The 15,124-nt window shown below is 41.3% G+C and overlaps 1 protein-coding gene across 1 annotated transcript in view; it reads right to left on the reverse strand.

Annotated features, from left to right (window-relative positions):
- Positions 1-9,781: 9,781 nt before the first annotated feature.
- LOC106561697 (cGMP-inhibited 3',5'-cyclic phosphodiesterase A) overlaps positions 9,782-15,124 on the reverse strand; it is a 222,721-nt gene continuing 217,378 nt past the window's right edge. Inside the window, exon 15 of the mRNA XM_014125905.2 lies at positions 9,782-15,099. Within this exon, the coding sequence (XP_013981380.2) occupies positions 14,798-15,099 (302 nt within the window). The 3' untranslated portion in view covers positions 9,782-14,797. The remainder of the gene's footprint in view (positions 15,100-15,124) is intronic.

The raw sequence follows: 15,124 nt of genomic DNA on the forward strand, positions 1-15,124 counted from the left end.
CACTCACACCTGTTGGAAGATATTATTTTCCAAAGAAAGTAAATTACTGGCTACAGGCATCATCTAAAAATATGGAATTATATGGTGCCTTTCTTTTCCATTTGTTTAGATGGAGGCTGGAAAAATGAAATGAGACTCACACTTCATCAGCCAAATGACATTTACAGGGGGTGGACAGACTTTTGGGTCACGGAGGAGAGAGGATGGAGGACGGAGGACAGACTTTTGCCCAAATGAGAAAAGCCTCAAGTTGTAGGCCTATGTCCTTTTTTCTCGCTGCCGGAAACGCCATCTCCAGTCAAGGGTACAGTGGCACAACTTCCACCAAAATGGCGCTGCTTTTGTTTACGAGGTCACTAACATATTACTTTAGCTTTGAAAGGTTGACCAAACCAATCTAATATCAAAGACGGTGGCCACTTTGTGGTATAATTTCTTCGTGATTTTCTGAACAACTTATTTAACAACTGAATCATGTAGCCTACAGAAGAGATGAGGAAACATCATGTGTGTGGAAGCCACAAGCGGTTTCTCACGGTAAACAACGCACCCTTTGTTTTCTTACTGGAGCAAACAGACAGGAAGTACAGATAGCCGCATGCACTAAAAGGGCCTATAGCCTACTGTTTACATCTATTTGAATTCATAACCCCTTCATCTGATTATCCAGTGATTTATCATTGTTTGATAGCCTTTTATAGAATTGCACCAACAGCCTAGTGAAACCAATATGTTCAAAGTTGAATAATTTCTACAACTCTTGAACAGAAATGGGTCAACGAACGTTGTTTTTTTTTGTTTTTTTAATGTCACATTGTGTGAATAAAATGACATTTTCATCACTTGGTTTCATGACTCTCTCTCTCTCTCTCTCTCTCTCTTTCATTGCACACTATGGTATTTCACCCAATAGATATGGGAGTATCAACATTTGGTTTTCTAATTCTTTGTGGGTCGGTGTAATCTGGGGGAAATGTGTCTCTAATGTGGTCATACATTTGGCAGGAGGTTAGGAAGTGCAGCCCAGTTTCCACCTCATTTTGTGGGCAGTGTGCACATAGCCTGTCTTGTCTTGAGAGCCAGGTCTGCCTACGGCGGCCTTTCTCAATAGCAAGGCTATGCTCACTGAGTCTGTACATAGGAAAGCTTTCCTAAGTTTGGGTCAGTCACAGTGGTCAGGTATTCTGCCACTGTGTACTCTCTGTTTAGGGCCAAATAGCATTCTAGTTTGCTCTGTTTTTTTGTTAATTCTTTCCAATGTGTCAAGTAGTTATATTTTTGTTTTCTCATTCTCTCTCTTTCTCTCATTCTCTCTCTCTCCCCCATATCTCTTTCTTTCCTCATCTCTCTCTTCCCATCTCTCTCTCTCTCTCCCCCCATCTCTCTCTCTCTCTCCCCCCATCTCTCTCTCTCTCCCCCCATCTCTCTCTCTCTCCATCTCTCTCTCTCCCCCCATCTCTCTCTCTCTCTCTCTCTCTCTCAGCAACCCAAGTGGCTAATTAATAGTTAATTTATTCAGTAGGTCTGCTAATGGTAAGGTCTCTGATTATAGACAATCTGATAGGTCATATCAAAGCTAATAACATTATAGACTGTTTTCCTAATAACCTTTACAAAACAATACCTAATGGTGAAGCCTACGTGTGATCTTAAACTAATCTATGGATGCAGCAGTACTTTTGTCCAATAATGTCCAATAGGGTACACATTTCTCCTTATGCGCCAGTGTCCGCATTTAATCATTCTAAATATTGAATATGATGTCGTTTTTTTTTCTTCATTATTGTTAGTTGTTAGGCGCTCATAAAGGGCGACAAACAAAACAAAGCAAATTACATTTTCACATGCCACTGTTGACACAGCAATGCTGCACTTCCTACGATGTCTGTGATCTGTATTTCTCAATCAGTGACATTTGACGAGAGCATCATTCTTTTTTTAAGGATCTAAAGATAATTGGTTAACAGTCCACCATGATAAAATATAATATAGCCTAATATGTTATTCGTTTTTTTAATTTAATTTTTTATTATTCACTGGAAATCTGAGACTAAATATGTTGCCATAGCCTAATAAATATATTTAATTGATTCCTACTTACCCAAGTACTTTTTTTCTGAACTGAAGGACCTCGGAGGCTGCAGAGCTTTGACTTGTCGATGTTATATCCACTCTGAAACTTCTTCGCAGCAGAAGCCCTGCCCGAACCCCTGGTTCCAGTTTTCAATTTTCCATATGCTTTCTTGTCCAATCGAAAGATCGCTTTCTTCAATAATCACCTCAATCAATTTCTCAGAATTTTCATTTTTTGGTTGTGGATTTCAGTCCGGCTTTGACAAGCGACCACATACCCGGAGAATTGGAGCAATCTGAGCGTTTGAAGCCTATAGTTCAGTTCATGGAAACCGCTGGCTGAGAATTGAACCGAAACACGTGATGCGCGTCTGTGTAGAACTATAGAAAAGCACACTTAATTCATGCCATTATTTTAGCCGTTAATTAAATCTAGGCTATAGAGCATCACGGCAAACGCAGGGAAAGTATGTTGGGTGTGGTAAATCGGAATAGCCTAAACATCGAAAGAAAAAAAAAGAAGATGTCTTAGCAGATGATGAGAGTGGAACGTGATGATGAGAGTTTGGTGACGTGTTGATCAGCTAAACTCTAAAGTGCTGTGAATGAATCATTCATTTAGCTGCAGGTGATCATGTCTAATTAACAGTTGTTGTTTTTTGCGACATAACAAGCCATAACATATTTTCTTTCTCAGGCTCACATGTTGATGTGAAACATGTTATAATTCAAAACAGTAAAGTATAGTTCTGCCTAATATGTACCATATGAGTTTGTAACAGTTTTACAGCACTTCTACCTGCAGGGATATACAGTGCCAATAACTATTCAAACCCGCACCTGTTAGGCCAACAATATCTTATTGTATGACTGCAGTATTTGACGTTTGTCCACAAACATCGATTTTTTTTAAGGTTAAATTTAGGCAAAAAGTGCCCACCACTGGGATTGAACCAGCGATCCTCTGCGCCAGAGCTCGTGGTTTAGCAAGCCATAGCATGCCGTATGAAGCCGCGAGCCTACTTGATGGGAATAGCGCTCACTGTTGTCCCTAGTGGCCGGTATTAAAGGCATCTCCCGACGTTCTAGGGACCTGGAATAGTTATTTGGGCGGCAGGTAGCTCAGTGGTTAGAGCATTAGGCCAGTAACGAAAGGTTGCTGGATTGAATGCCTGGGCTGACAATCTGTCATTCTGCCCCTGAACAAGGCAGTTAACCCACTGTTCTCTGGTAGGCCGTCATTGTAAATAAGAATTTGTTCTTAACTGACTTGCCTAGTTAAATAAAAAAATATATTGGATCTGGTGTGACCTGGCTGGTTAACCCTCAAATGGTCCAATGCCACATCTTGATAATAAGCATAATTGGAACTAATTGGGCACACTTAATGACCCATTGTAATTCCAATGGTTTTTTAAATTTTGCTTCTATCATGGTGTGAATATTCCACACTGGCAGCATAGCTTAATTTTAATTTTATTTATTTCACCTTAACCAGGTAGGCCAGTTGAGAACAAGTTCTCATTTACAATTGTGACCTGGCCAAGATAAAGCAAAGCAGTGCGACAAAAAACAACAACACAGAGTTACACATGGAATAAACAAACATACAGTCAATAATACAGTAGAAAAAATCTATATACAGTGTGTGCAAATGGCGTAAGGAGGTAAGGCAATAAATAGGCCATAGTAGCGAAGTCATTACAATTTAGCAAATGAACACTGGAGTGATAGATGTGCAGATGATGATGTGCAAGTAGAAATACTGGTGTGCAAAAGAGCAAAAAAAAGTAAATAAAAACAATATGGGGATGAGGTAGGTAGTTGGATGGGCTATTTACAGATGGGCTGTGTACAGCTGCAGCGATCGGTAAGCTGCTCAGATAGCTAATGCTTAAAGTTAGTGAGGGAGATATAAGTCTCCAGCTTCAGCGATTTTTGCAATTCGTTCCAGTCATTGGCAGCAGAGAACTGGAAGGAAAGGCGGCCAATAGGTGTTGGCTTTGGGGATCACCAGTGAGATACACCTGCTGGAGCGCGTGCTACGGGTGGGTGTTGTTATGGTGACCAGTGAGCGGAGATAAGGCGGAGCTTTAACTAGCAAATACTTATAGATGACCTGGAGCCAGTGGGTCTGGCGACGAATATGTAGCGAGGGCCAGCCAACGAGAGCATACAGGTCGCAGTGGTGGGTAGTATATGGGGCTTTGGTGAAGAAACGGATGGCACTGTGATAGACTGCGTTCAGTTTGCTGAGTAGAGTGTTGGAGGCTATTTTGTAAATGACATTGCTGAAGTCGAGGATCGGTAGGATAGTCAGTTTTACGAGGGTATGTTTGGCAGCGTGAGTGAAGGAGGCTTTGTTGCGAAATAGGAAGCCGATTCTAGATTTACTTCTGGATTGGAGATGCTTAATATGAGCCTGGAAGGAGAGTTTGCAGTCTACCCAGATACCTAGGTATTTGTAGTTGTCCACATATTCTAAGTCAGAACTGTCCAGAGAAATTATGCTAGTCGGGCGGGCGTGGGCAGCGATCGGTTGAAAAGCATGCATTTAGTTTTACTAGCGTTTAAGAGCAGCAAATAAATGTGTGACTTTTTTCATCTGTGAATATTATGTTAATTATGTTAATATGCTGATCCAGAGATAGGGAGAGATAGAGAGAGAGAGAGAGACAGGCAGACAGGCAGACAGACAGACAGACAGACAGACAGACAGACAGACAGACAGACAGACAGACAGACAGACAGACAGACAGACAGACAGACAGACAGACAGACAGCATAGGCCAGTACAGTATGAACTGTAGAATGGAAATGGCAGAACAGCACAAACATTAATCTGGGATGGGTCAAAGATAACTGAAGTAAATGACTTTCGCCCTGTATCACTCACTTCTGTCATCATGAAGTGCTTTGTGAGAATAGTCAAGGATCATATCACCTCCACCTTACCTGCCACCCTAGACCCACTTCAATTTGCTTAATGCCCCAATAGATCCACAGACAATGCAATCGTCATCCCACTGCACACTGCCCTATCCCATCTGGACAAGAGGAATACATATGAAAGAATGCTGTTTCATTGACTACAGCTCAGCATTCAAAACCAAAGCTCCAAGCTCATCATTAAGCTTAAGGCCCTGGGTCTCAACCCCACCCTGAGCAATTGGGTCCTGGACCATCTGACAGGCCACCTTCAGGTGGTGAAGGTAGGAAACAACATCTCCACTTCGTTGATGTTCAACACTGGGGCCCCACAAGGGTGCGTGCTCAGCCCCCTCCTGTACTCCCTGTTCACCCATGACTGCGTGGCCATGCACACTTCGAATTTAATCATCAAGTTTGCTGATGACACAACAGTAGTGGGCTTGATTACCAACAACGACGAGACACTTAGAATGTGGTGTCAGGAAAACAACCTCTCACTTAACATCAACAAAACAAAGGAGATGATCGTGGACTTCAGGAAACAACAGAGGGAGCACCCCCCTATCGACGGGACAGCAGTGAAGGTGGAAAGTTTTAAGTTCCTCGGCGTACACACCATGGACAAACTGAAATGGTCCACCCACACACACAGTGTGGTGAAGAGAGCGCAACAGAGCCTCTTCAACATCAGGAGGCTGAAGAAATTTGGCTTGTCACCGAAAACACTCATGAACCTTTACAAACGCACAATTGAGAGCATCCTGTCAGGCTGTATCACCGCCTGGTACGGCAACTGCTCCGCCCTCAACCGCAGGGCTCTCCAGAGGGTGGTGCGGTCTGCACAACGCATCACCGGGGCCAAACTACCTGCCCTCCATGACACCTACAGCACCCAATGTCACAGGAAGGCCAAAAAGAGCATCAAGGACAACAACTGCCCGAGCCACTTCCTGTTCACCCTGCTACCATCCAGGAGACGAGGTCAGTACAGGTGCATCAAATCTGGGACCAAGAGACTGAAAAATAGATTATATCTCAAGGCCATCAGACTGTTAAACAGCCATCATTGACACAGAGAACCTGCTGCCTACATACAGACTCTAAATCATTAGCCACTTTAATTAATTGATCACTAGTCACTTTGATAATGCCACTTTAAAACATTACATATGAATATCAGTGGAGGCTGTTGAGCATGGTGCTTGTAGTCCATAACTCAGTTAGTAGAGCATGGTGCTTGTAGTCCATAACTCAGTTAGTAGAGCATGGTGCTTGTAGTCCATACAGGGGCGAAAATCTGATATCAACTTTGGAGGGGACAATTACATGAAATTTTCTCAAGAGCAATTCCTGAGGGGGACACCAAAAGTAGTGCTGTAACACATAGCCGACATTGTAATATGGTAAATGTATATTGAGGAACTTAAGAAATAAGGTGTTTGCCGTACTCCTAACTACCGGTACCCAAAACTACACAACTAATCACAACAGCAATACCATTGCCTTTAACAAATCTTAGTTCAGTCACCAGTTTAAGTTGAGAGTGGGGGTATCCATGGCATTTTCCAATTATGTTCCTATTTAACAAGTCAAAAAAATTGAGAACCTTTCATAATGTTGCCAAACAAAGACTCAACAAACTTACCTGTGACTCCCTGTCTCTGCCAGTCTGTCCCTGCATATCTGTCCCCAACTCTGCTGTCTGTGTGTCATCTGTTGCCTGCTCTGCCTAATGACATCATTGTGAAACATTTCCATTAGAATTTCATTTCTTTCTTATGAACATTTTATCAACTAGTCTTTGAGATATTAGGCTACTAGGGTTCTTACTATGCGTTTTGGTGTATTGAAAAATACTCTGATGTCCGTCTTTTATTTTTCTGCCATTTTTCTACCTGGCTGGCTGGCTGGCTACACACACAGTGTGTATGTTATTTACAGTAGGAGATGGGCTTCTATCATCTTCAATCATTCTATTTGGGCTTCGATCTAAAAGGTAGCTAGCAAATGTGAAACGGATTAAAATGACAAGAGTTGACAGCTGTATGAGTTCACCATTTACACAACATATGCTGCAACCTTTTGTAATTTTAATAGTTTGTTTCATATTGGCTGGCTTCCAACAATAGCTGAATTTGCAAAGCTAGCAAGCACCAATTCAGTTTCAGTGGTGTTTGCTATAATCTTTGCTACCCGGGTTAAATAAAGGTGAAATAAAATAAATAAATAAAAGTTCCCTTGCGACAATTTAGCTTTCGCAACGAGACCATTAAATATATTTAAGACAAGGGTAGAAGAGAGTGTAGTTCTGTTCAGTTTGGATTTCAGTTTATCGCTAACCTTATCACTGGGACTTTAAAGCACTAACTTACATCATCTGCATGCTGATCTTGGAATAAATTGACGATAGCAAAGATTCCATCTTTGACGACGCCACATAAATGGAATAGGTACTAGCTAGCTTAATAGTTAATATTTGCGCGCTAGCTCTGCATATTCAGCTAGTGTGTGTGCACGATTGACTGGATTAACCTCACGTCAATTATGTGCATTGAGTGCCTTTCAGACAGTAGATACGACCTCTCTGTTACCGAGCAAGCTAAGGAACTGGCAGTGGATCAAACCATTGTGAGGCAAAGGGTGGGGGGGTCGCAATCTTTTGAAACTTAAAAACGCGCTATTAAGTGTCTATAATCAGCACAATTGCTATCATTGCGTATTATTAATATTATTTAAATTACATAGTTATGTTTCAGTGATATATTGGGGGGGACAAATCATATTTTTCCCAGGATGGGGGGGTCGTGTCCCCCCCGTCCCCCCCGGGATTTCCGCCCCTGAGTCCATAACTCAGTTAGTAGAGCATGGTGCTTGTGGTCCATAACTCAGTTAGTAGAGCATGGTGCTTGTGGTCCATAACTCAGTTAGTAGAGCATGGTGCTTGTAGTCCATAACTCAGTTAGTAGAGCATGGTGCATGTAGTCCATAACTCAGTTAGTAGAGCATGGTGCTTGTAGTCCATAACTCAGTTAGTAGAGCATGGTGCTTGTAGTCCATAACTCAGTTAGTAGAGCATGGTGCTTGTAGTCCATAACTCAGTTAGTAGAGCATGGTGCCTGTGGTCCATAACCTAGCTTACAATGCCAGGATAGTGAGTTTCATTCCCAACATTACCAGTATGTAAAATGTATGCACACATGTCTGTAAGTCGCTTTGGATAAATAAATGGCATATATTATTATTGTTAAGCGTTACATTCTCAATAAAAATCTGCCAATCTTCAGATGGCAATGAAGACAAATATATATATATATATACATATACTTATATGCATGTACACTGATCAAACATATAAACACAACATGTAAAGTGTTGGTCCCTTGTTTCATGAACTGAAATAAAAGATCCCAGAAATGGTACATAAGCATATTTCTCGCAAATTAGATTACATCCCTGTTAGTGAGCATTTATCCTTTGCCAAGATTTTTTTTATTTAACTAGGCAAGTCAGTTAAGAACAAATTCTTATTTACAATGACGGCCTACCAGGGAACAGGGGGTTAACTGCCTTATGGAGGGGCATAACCACAGATTTTTACATTGTCAGGTCAGGGATTTTGATCCAGCAACCTTTGGTTTACTGGCCCAACGCTCTAACCACTAAACCCCATAATTATAATCCATCCACCTGACAGGTGTGGCTTATCAAGAAGCTGATTAAACAGCATGATCATTACACAGGTGCACCTTGTACTGGGGACAATTAAAGGCCACTTAAAAATGTTTTGAGGGAGCGTGCAATTGGCATGCTGACTGCAGGAATGTCCACCAGAGCTGTTGACAGAGAATTGGTTGCTAATTTCTATACCATAAGCTGCCTCCAACGTTGTTTTAGAGAATTGCAGTACGTCCAACCGTAGACCCTGTGTATGGCGTCGTGTGGGCAAGCGGTTTGCTGATGTCAACATTGTGAACAGAGTGCCCATGGCGGCAGTGGGGTTATGGTACGGGCAGGCATAAGCTATGGACAACGAACACAATTACATTTTATCGATTGGCAATTTCAATGCACAAAATTACCGCAATGAGATCCTGAGGCCCATTGTGAGGCCCATTTCTTTTACGGTATTGTCACAACATCGACGGAAGGTGGCGCCCCTCCTCGCCCGGGCGGCGCTCGGCGGTCGTCGTCGCCGGCCTACTAGCTGCCACCGATCCTCTGTTTATTTTCAGTTGGTCAGGTCTAGTTTAGGTTTGCACCTGTTTAGTATTAGTTCATTAGTGGGGGGTTATTTAGTCTTTCTGTGTAGGTTTGTTTTTGTGCCATGATTATTTTCGTCAGGTTGTACGTCTGGGGAACAGGTGTTTTTTCCCTCTGCCTGTGGGTTTTGTGGCAGTGTGTTTTGGGCTGCGTCCTTACGCTGTGTTCGGACTGTTTGTGGGTATTTGTTTTACTTTGCCCTGCCCTACCTGTTTTGGCAAGTGTGGATTATTTATTAAAGACGAGTGTTCACAGACTTGTGTCTCCTGTGCCTGACTTCAACCCTCCTGCTTCCTTGAGCGCTCTGACAGGTATCTGTAACCAACAGATGCATATCTGTATTCCCAATCATATAAAAACCATAGATTAGGGTCTAATTTATTTATTTCAATTGACTGATTTCCTTCTATGAACTGTAACTCAGTATAAACGTAGAAATTGTTACATGTTGCGTTTATATTTTTGTTCAGTGTACATTTGAATATTCAAGCTGGAAAAAAATACACAGAGGCCCAAGTACCACAGAAATTAAAGTATTGTAATTCAATGTATTTCACATCACAACATCCACATTGTTCATCGTGTGACAACTTCTACTGATCTCAAAACATATTCACTGTATAGTACACATAATACCAATAGGCACTTCCAGTAATTCTGGCAATATAGTAACTACAGTATAGCGTCTAAATTACAAAATGGTAAAAATAAATAATGTATATCTAAAAGAGTTTTTTGTTTGTTTTAATATTTCTTTACTGTACAGCATATATATTGTACAAAATGGAGCATCAACCAGCAAGGAAATGAACAAGTTTTACTTAACAAATACTGTGTATTTTTTTTATTAAGTGTAAATATTGCTACATGTGTTAAGTGCAAGGTACTGGTGAGAGAAACCATTAGTCATTTAATCATCATCATGTGTCAACTACAGTATATAAAAATACAAGGCTAATTTTATTGTTTAGAGGACAGGAAAGCATGTTTGGTTCTCATTGTAAAAGATAATACATGTTTTTTTTTCTCCAATAATTATGGCAAATAAAGATGAATTTAGACAAAAAAGAGTGCTATTTTACATTGGAACTTTCAAAGATGGGTATTTTGGTATGGGGTAGGAACTAGGAACTAGGCTTGGCTCCCAGGCTTCGCTCAAAAGGTGAGCTGGAAGTCTCTGACAGTCAGACAAACAGGGGGGAGATTGACTGATCAGTGACCACTGTGTCATAGCAAAACAAAATGAGCTGTGTCAAGGTTGCAAAAATGTGACACATTATTCAAAATAATAAACAAAACTCTACAGTTGTACATGTTTAATGTCTCATAGTTTTGTGTGCATCCATCCGATTGGCAGGCCATACTGACAAGAGATCAGAGGTGGACGTTATTACACACACACACATATATATATATATATATATATATATATATATATATATATATACACACACACACACACACACACACACACACACACACACACACACACACACACACACACACACACACACACACACACACGTGTTTAACAATCATTCTGTGTACTATCATGCATCAGAAATTAGAATGTCCAATTAAATGAATAACATGATCATATGGGGCTCCATACCACACCAAATATTATCTCACAAAACATTCCAGGTCTTTTCGAACTTTTGTAAATAAATGGAAAAGACATATCATATTGCAGTTTCACAGGTGGTGGCAACAGCGTTGTTTGATATCACAGAAAAACACTGAGAGAGACTGACCATATGTTATGATGTGTGTGATTTAAGCAATAAGGTCCGAGGGGGTGTGGTATATGGCCAATATACCACGACTAAGGGCTGTTCTCTTGTACGACACAATGCTGAGTGCCTGGATACAGGCCTTAGCCCGTGGTATATTGGCCATATACCACAAACCCCCGAGGTTCCTTATTGCTATTATAAACGTATTTAGAGCAGTACAAATGTATGTTTTGTCATACCCATGGTATACGGTCTGGTATACCACAGCTTTCATCCAATCAGCATTCAGGGCTCAAACCACCCAGTTTATAGAAAGACTTAGACCACATGTAATGCAGAATCATATCATGTAAATGGTAACCTGCTGTTCACACAGTGTCATTCAGAATCATATCATGTAAATGGTAACATGCTGTTCACACAGTGTCATTCAGAATCATATCATGTAAATGGTAACCTGTTGGCCACACAGTGTCATTCAGTTAAATAATAAAGACCATATAGAAAGAACAGATGGTAAAGAGGTCAATGGAACTCGACCAAAACAATGGAAATGCCATGGAAACGTGTGGGGGAAAGATGCCATGCGAGAAAGATCCCGAATCTCCTCATTTCCCCCCCAGCCAAATGATCCTACATTTAGACTGTTGTTTACATGTGTATTCCACACTATGTTGAGGTAAAAATCAGAGTATAATGCTTGTATAGATGTCAACCCCCATACATGTTGATGTCATCGTCATCAATCAACTGCATTACAATTTTAAAAAACGACTTTTGACTACAACCACTGATTTCTGTATGCTAGCTACGCTACCAGCTTACACAAACAGGAGTTAGCATTTAGCAGTCACTTCTTCGAAACCTGAAAAGGGACAACTTTTACATGTTATGAGGTGAAAACAGCCAAATATATCCACATCAGATTTTAGTAACCACATTGTGGGCCCGTTACCAATGCATCATGACTGATTTGACCAATATCCACTTTGATGGATCAGATTTGTTAAATGTCTGCAAGTCCAGCGTCCTTCCATCGCCCACGGTATGCATTCCATTGACCTCTTTACTGCATCTATAGTGAAGCCAAGCGTTGCATACAGTATGGCCCTTTGTCTCTGAGGAACATGAATGGATGAAATGTTTGTGTCTGCCACTAGAAAGTTCACTGAAGTCCTGAACATGGGGTCTTTTTTTCCTGCAGGAAGGCTCTGGATTAAACTCTACATAAACCTGGATTCCAATCCAAAAATACATTTTAAAAAGTCCTTTACAACTTACAACCTATAAAGGCTTTATATAGCATACATAAAGTGTTGCTAACCACTACAACTATGTAGCTTATCCCATATACTGTACTGAGTATGCTATCGATGCAACGCACTAAACAAGTCATCATATCAACAATCAGCTATTTTCACTTGGAAGAATTATTAAAAACCTGATTGAGAAAGATAATGTAAAAGAACGATGTAAAATTTGGGATGAAAGGTGAGGGAACCCAAAATGTACAAGGAGCATAGGCAATTAATTCACCTTACCCAGTTCACCCCTAAAGCATACACAGTGTTTATAGTAGTGTTTGGCAGCAGTACACAGAGAGGAGCCTTGTCATTGATCTGTTGTGTGTAATGTTATTTACGGTGTGTGTTCACATGTTAATAGAAGGGGGGGGGGCTCTGTAGGGGAGGGGCTCGCTCTGGTCAAAAGTAGTGCACTATATAGGGAATAGGGTACCATGGGGTCCTGGCCTAAAGTAGTGCACTATAAAGGGAATAGGGTGCCATTTAGGATGGAGACTGGCTGTCAAAGCTAGGACCATTATGTGCTACTCTGCTCTCTCCCTTAAAACCACCTCACAGTAAATGGTTCCTCCTTGTATGGCTTAGAGATCGTATACTGTGTGTGTGTGTGTGTGTGTGTGTGTGTGTGTGTGTGTGTGTGTGTGTGTGTGTGTGTGTGTGTGTGTGTGTGTGTGTGTGTGTGTGTGTGTGTGTGTGTGTGTGTGTGTGTGTGTGATCCTGTGTTACCATGTACCTGTATGTCATTATTGTAAAAGAGAATGTGTTCTCAATGACTTACCTGGTTAAATAAAAGCAAACTAAAATAACTGTTTGTGTCTATTGGGTTACTGAAACGAGAATCAATAGTCAATAAGTAGTAAAAAACAGTATTTTGTCTCCTGGTGATCTATGTAATCAGTTTATCTGGTAGTAGAGGAAGAATCCTGTCTTTGAGTTAGGTTGAGGAACTATGCCTTATAGTCATAGGACTATATTATCTTAGCAGGCACACAAGCCTGTTTTCTTTAACTGTATTAGAGAAACACTCATAAGACCTACAGTACTAACATCTCTTTTTCTGACTCCTCTCCTGACACCTGTAGTGTGTTCCAACTTCCTCTGAACCAAGCCATTGGTCAAAAAGACCCTGTAGTGTGTTCCAACTTCCTCTGAAACAAGCCATTGGTCAAAAAGACCCTGTAGTGTGTTCCAACTTCCTCTGAACCAAGCCATTGGTCAAAAAGACCCTGTAGTGTGTTCCAACTTCCTCTGAACCAAGCCATTGGTCAAAAAGACCCTGTAGTGTGTTCCAACTTCCTCTGAACCAAGCCATTGGTCTAAAAAGACCCTGTAGTGTGTTCCAACTTCCTCTGAACCAAGCCATTGGTCAAAAAAGACCCTGTAGTGTGTTCCAACTTCCTCTGAACCAAGCCATTGGTCAAAAAAGACCCTGGACTGAAGTCATAGGTTCTGCTCACCTGGAGTACCATGACATGAGAAATGTTACCAGCTGATGGTTCTGTCGATGTCATAGATCCTAGAGGGGCCTTATTAAAAGGGTGGGCTATACCGACCGTTTCAGTTTGTCAGTAAAACAAAAGATGCCTAGAGGGCATGTTTGCTGTCGTGTGCTTACAGAATATAGGTGTGAGATGCATTGTGGAATCAATTAAAGAACATTTAATAAAGATGGAAAATGTAGATTTGTATGAAGCTGTTCAGTCAAATTTTTCCCTTCTCAATCCACATAGTAAAAATAGAACCATATTACTGAGACTTATCAGACCCAGAGAAAATACTTAAAATCCCCCCCTAAACAAAACACATGAGTACAGGTGCATGTGATGTTTAAGTATAATTGCATTTAGAAAATATTTCTTATATATAAATTGGCGGCAGTCTCTGCAGTCCGTTGTTTACACAATGGGTTTGAGGTCTTCATGACTAAGTCTCAATCCGCTCTTGACGGTAGCAAAAAAGAGTCTGAGTATTTCCTGACTTCTTACACCAGTTTGTTACGTCCAGTATATGATCCTGTAAGTTATTGTAATAACGGATAGTTCCTCAAGAGGACGATTGACCGATGTTTCTGAACCTGACTTGTATTCTTTGTTTTTATATATAAAATGTGTAAACCACAAGTAAATATCTCCCACCCTGTGTTACATTTTCATTAGGCACAATGTCCCAAACTTCTACAGTGTTGTGTCTAAGTGAATGTGCTGGCAAAAAAATAATAAAATCAGTCAGCCTGTTTGTCAATAGGATAGAAAAAGTGATTTCATGTTCTGGCTCGGGCTTACGGCTGCCTAGTTTCATTCCCATGAGCCTTTGGTCCTTGCTATCTGGGATCCTTGGGACATCCCTACCCCATTTAAGTTTACATTTAAAATGGTTTAGGTAAGGGGTTAAGGTTAGGTAAGGGTTATGGTTAAGTTTAGGGTTGGGGTTAGGGTTTAGGGTAGCAATATCCCAAGGATCCCGAATAGCACTTGCCATGAGCCTTTGGGGCCCTCACTCTGGCCCCGCCTCTTCTGCAGGTTCAGACTCGTCCTGCGGGGGCGCTGGCCACTCCTCGTCTATTTCCTCCTCTGGCACCTCCCCTTCCTCTTCTGGCTCCTCCCCCTCCACTACATCCTCCCTGCTCCCTGGCTCCTCCTCCTCCTCGTGGATGGATAGGATTGGCTCAGCTACATTGTTTTGCTTGGGGGTTTCCTCTGCGATCACCTTCTTCCACATCTCGTGGTTGTCCATCAGGTGCTGGGTGATCTGACAGAACACTTTCCTCCTCTTTTTGGGAGCTGCTTTGGCTTTCTCTACAGAAGGGTTTGGAGAAAAAAT

The sequence above is a fragment of the Salmo salar genome, chromosome ssa10, assembly GCF_905237065.1.
Source record: "Salmo salar chromosome ssa10, Ssal_v3.1, whole genome shotgun sequence".
NCBI classification, from domain to species: Eukaryota; Metazoa; Chordata; class Actinopteri; order Salmoniformes; family Salmonidae; genus Salmo; species Salmo salar.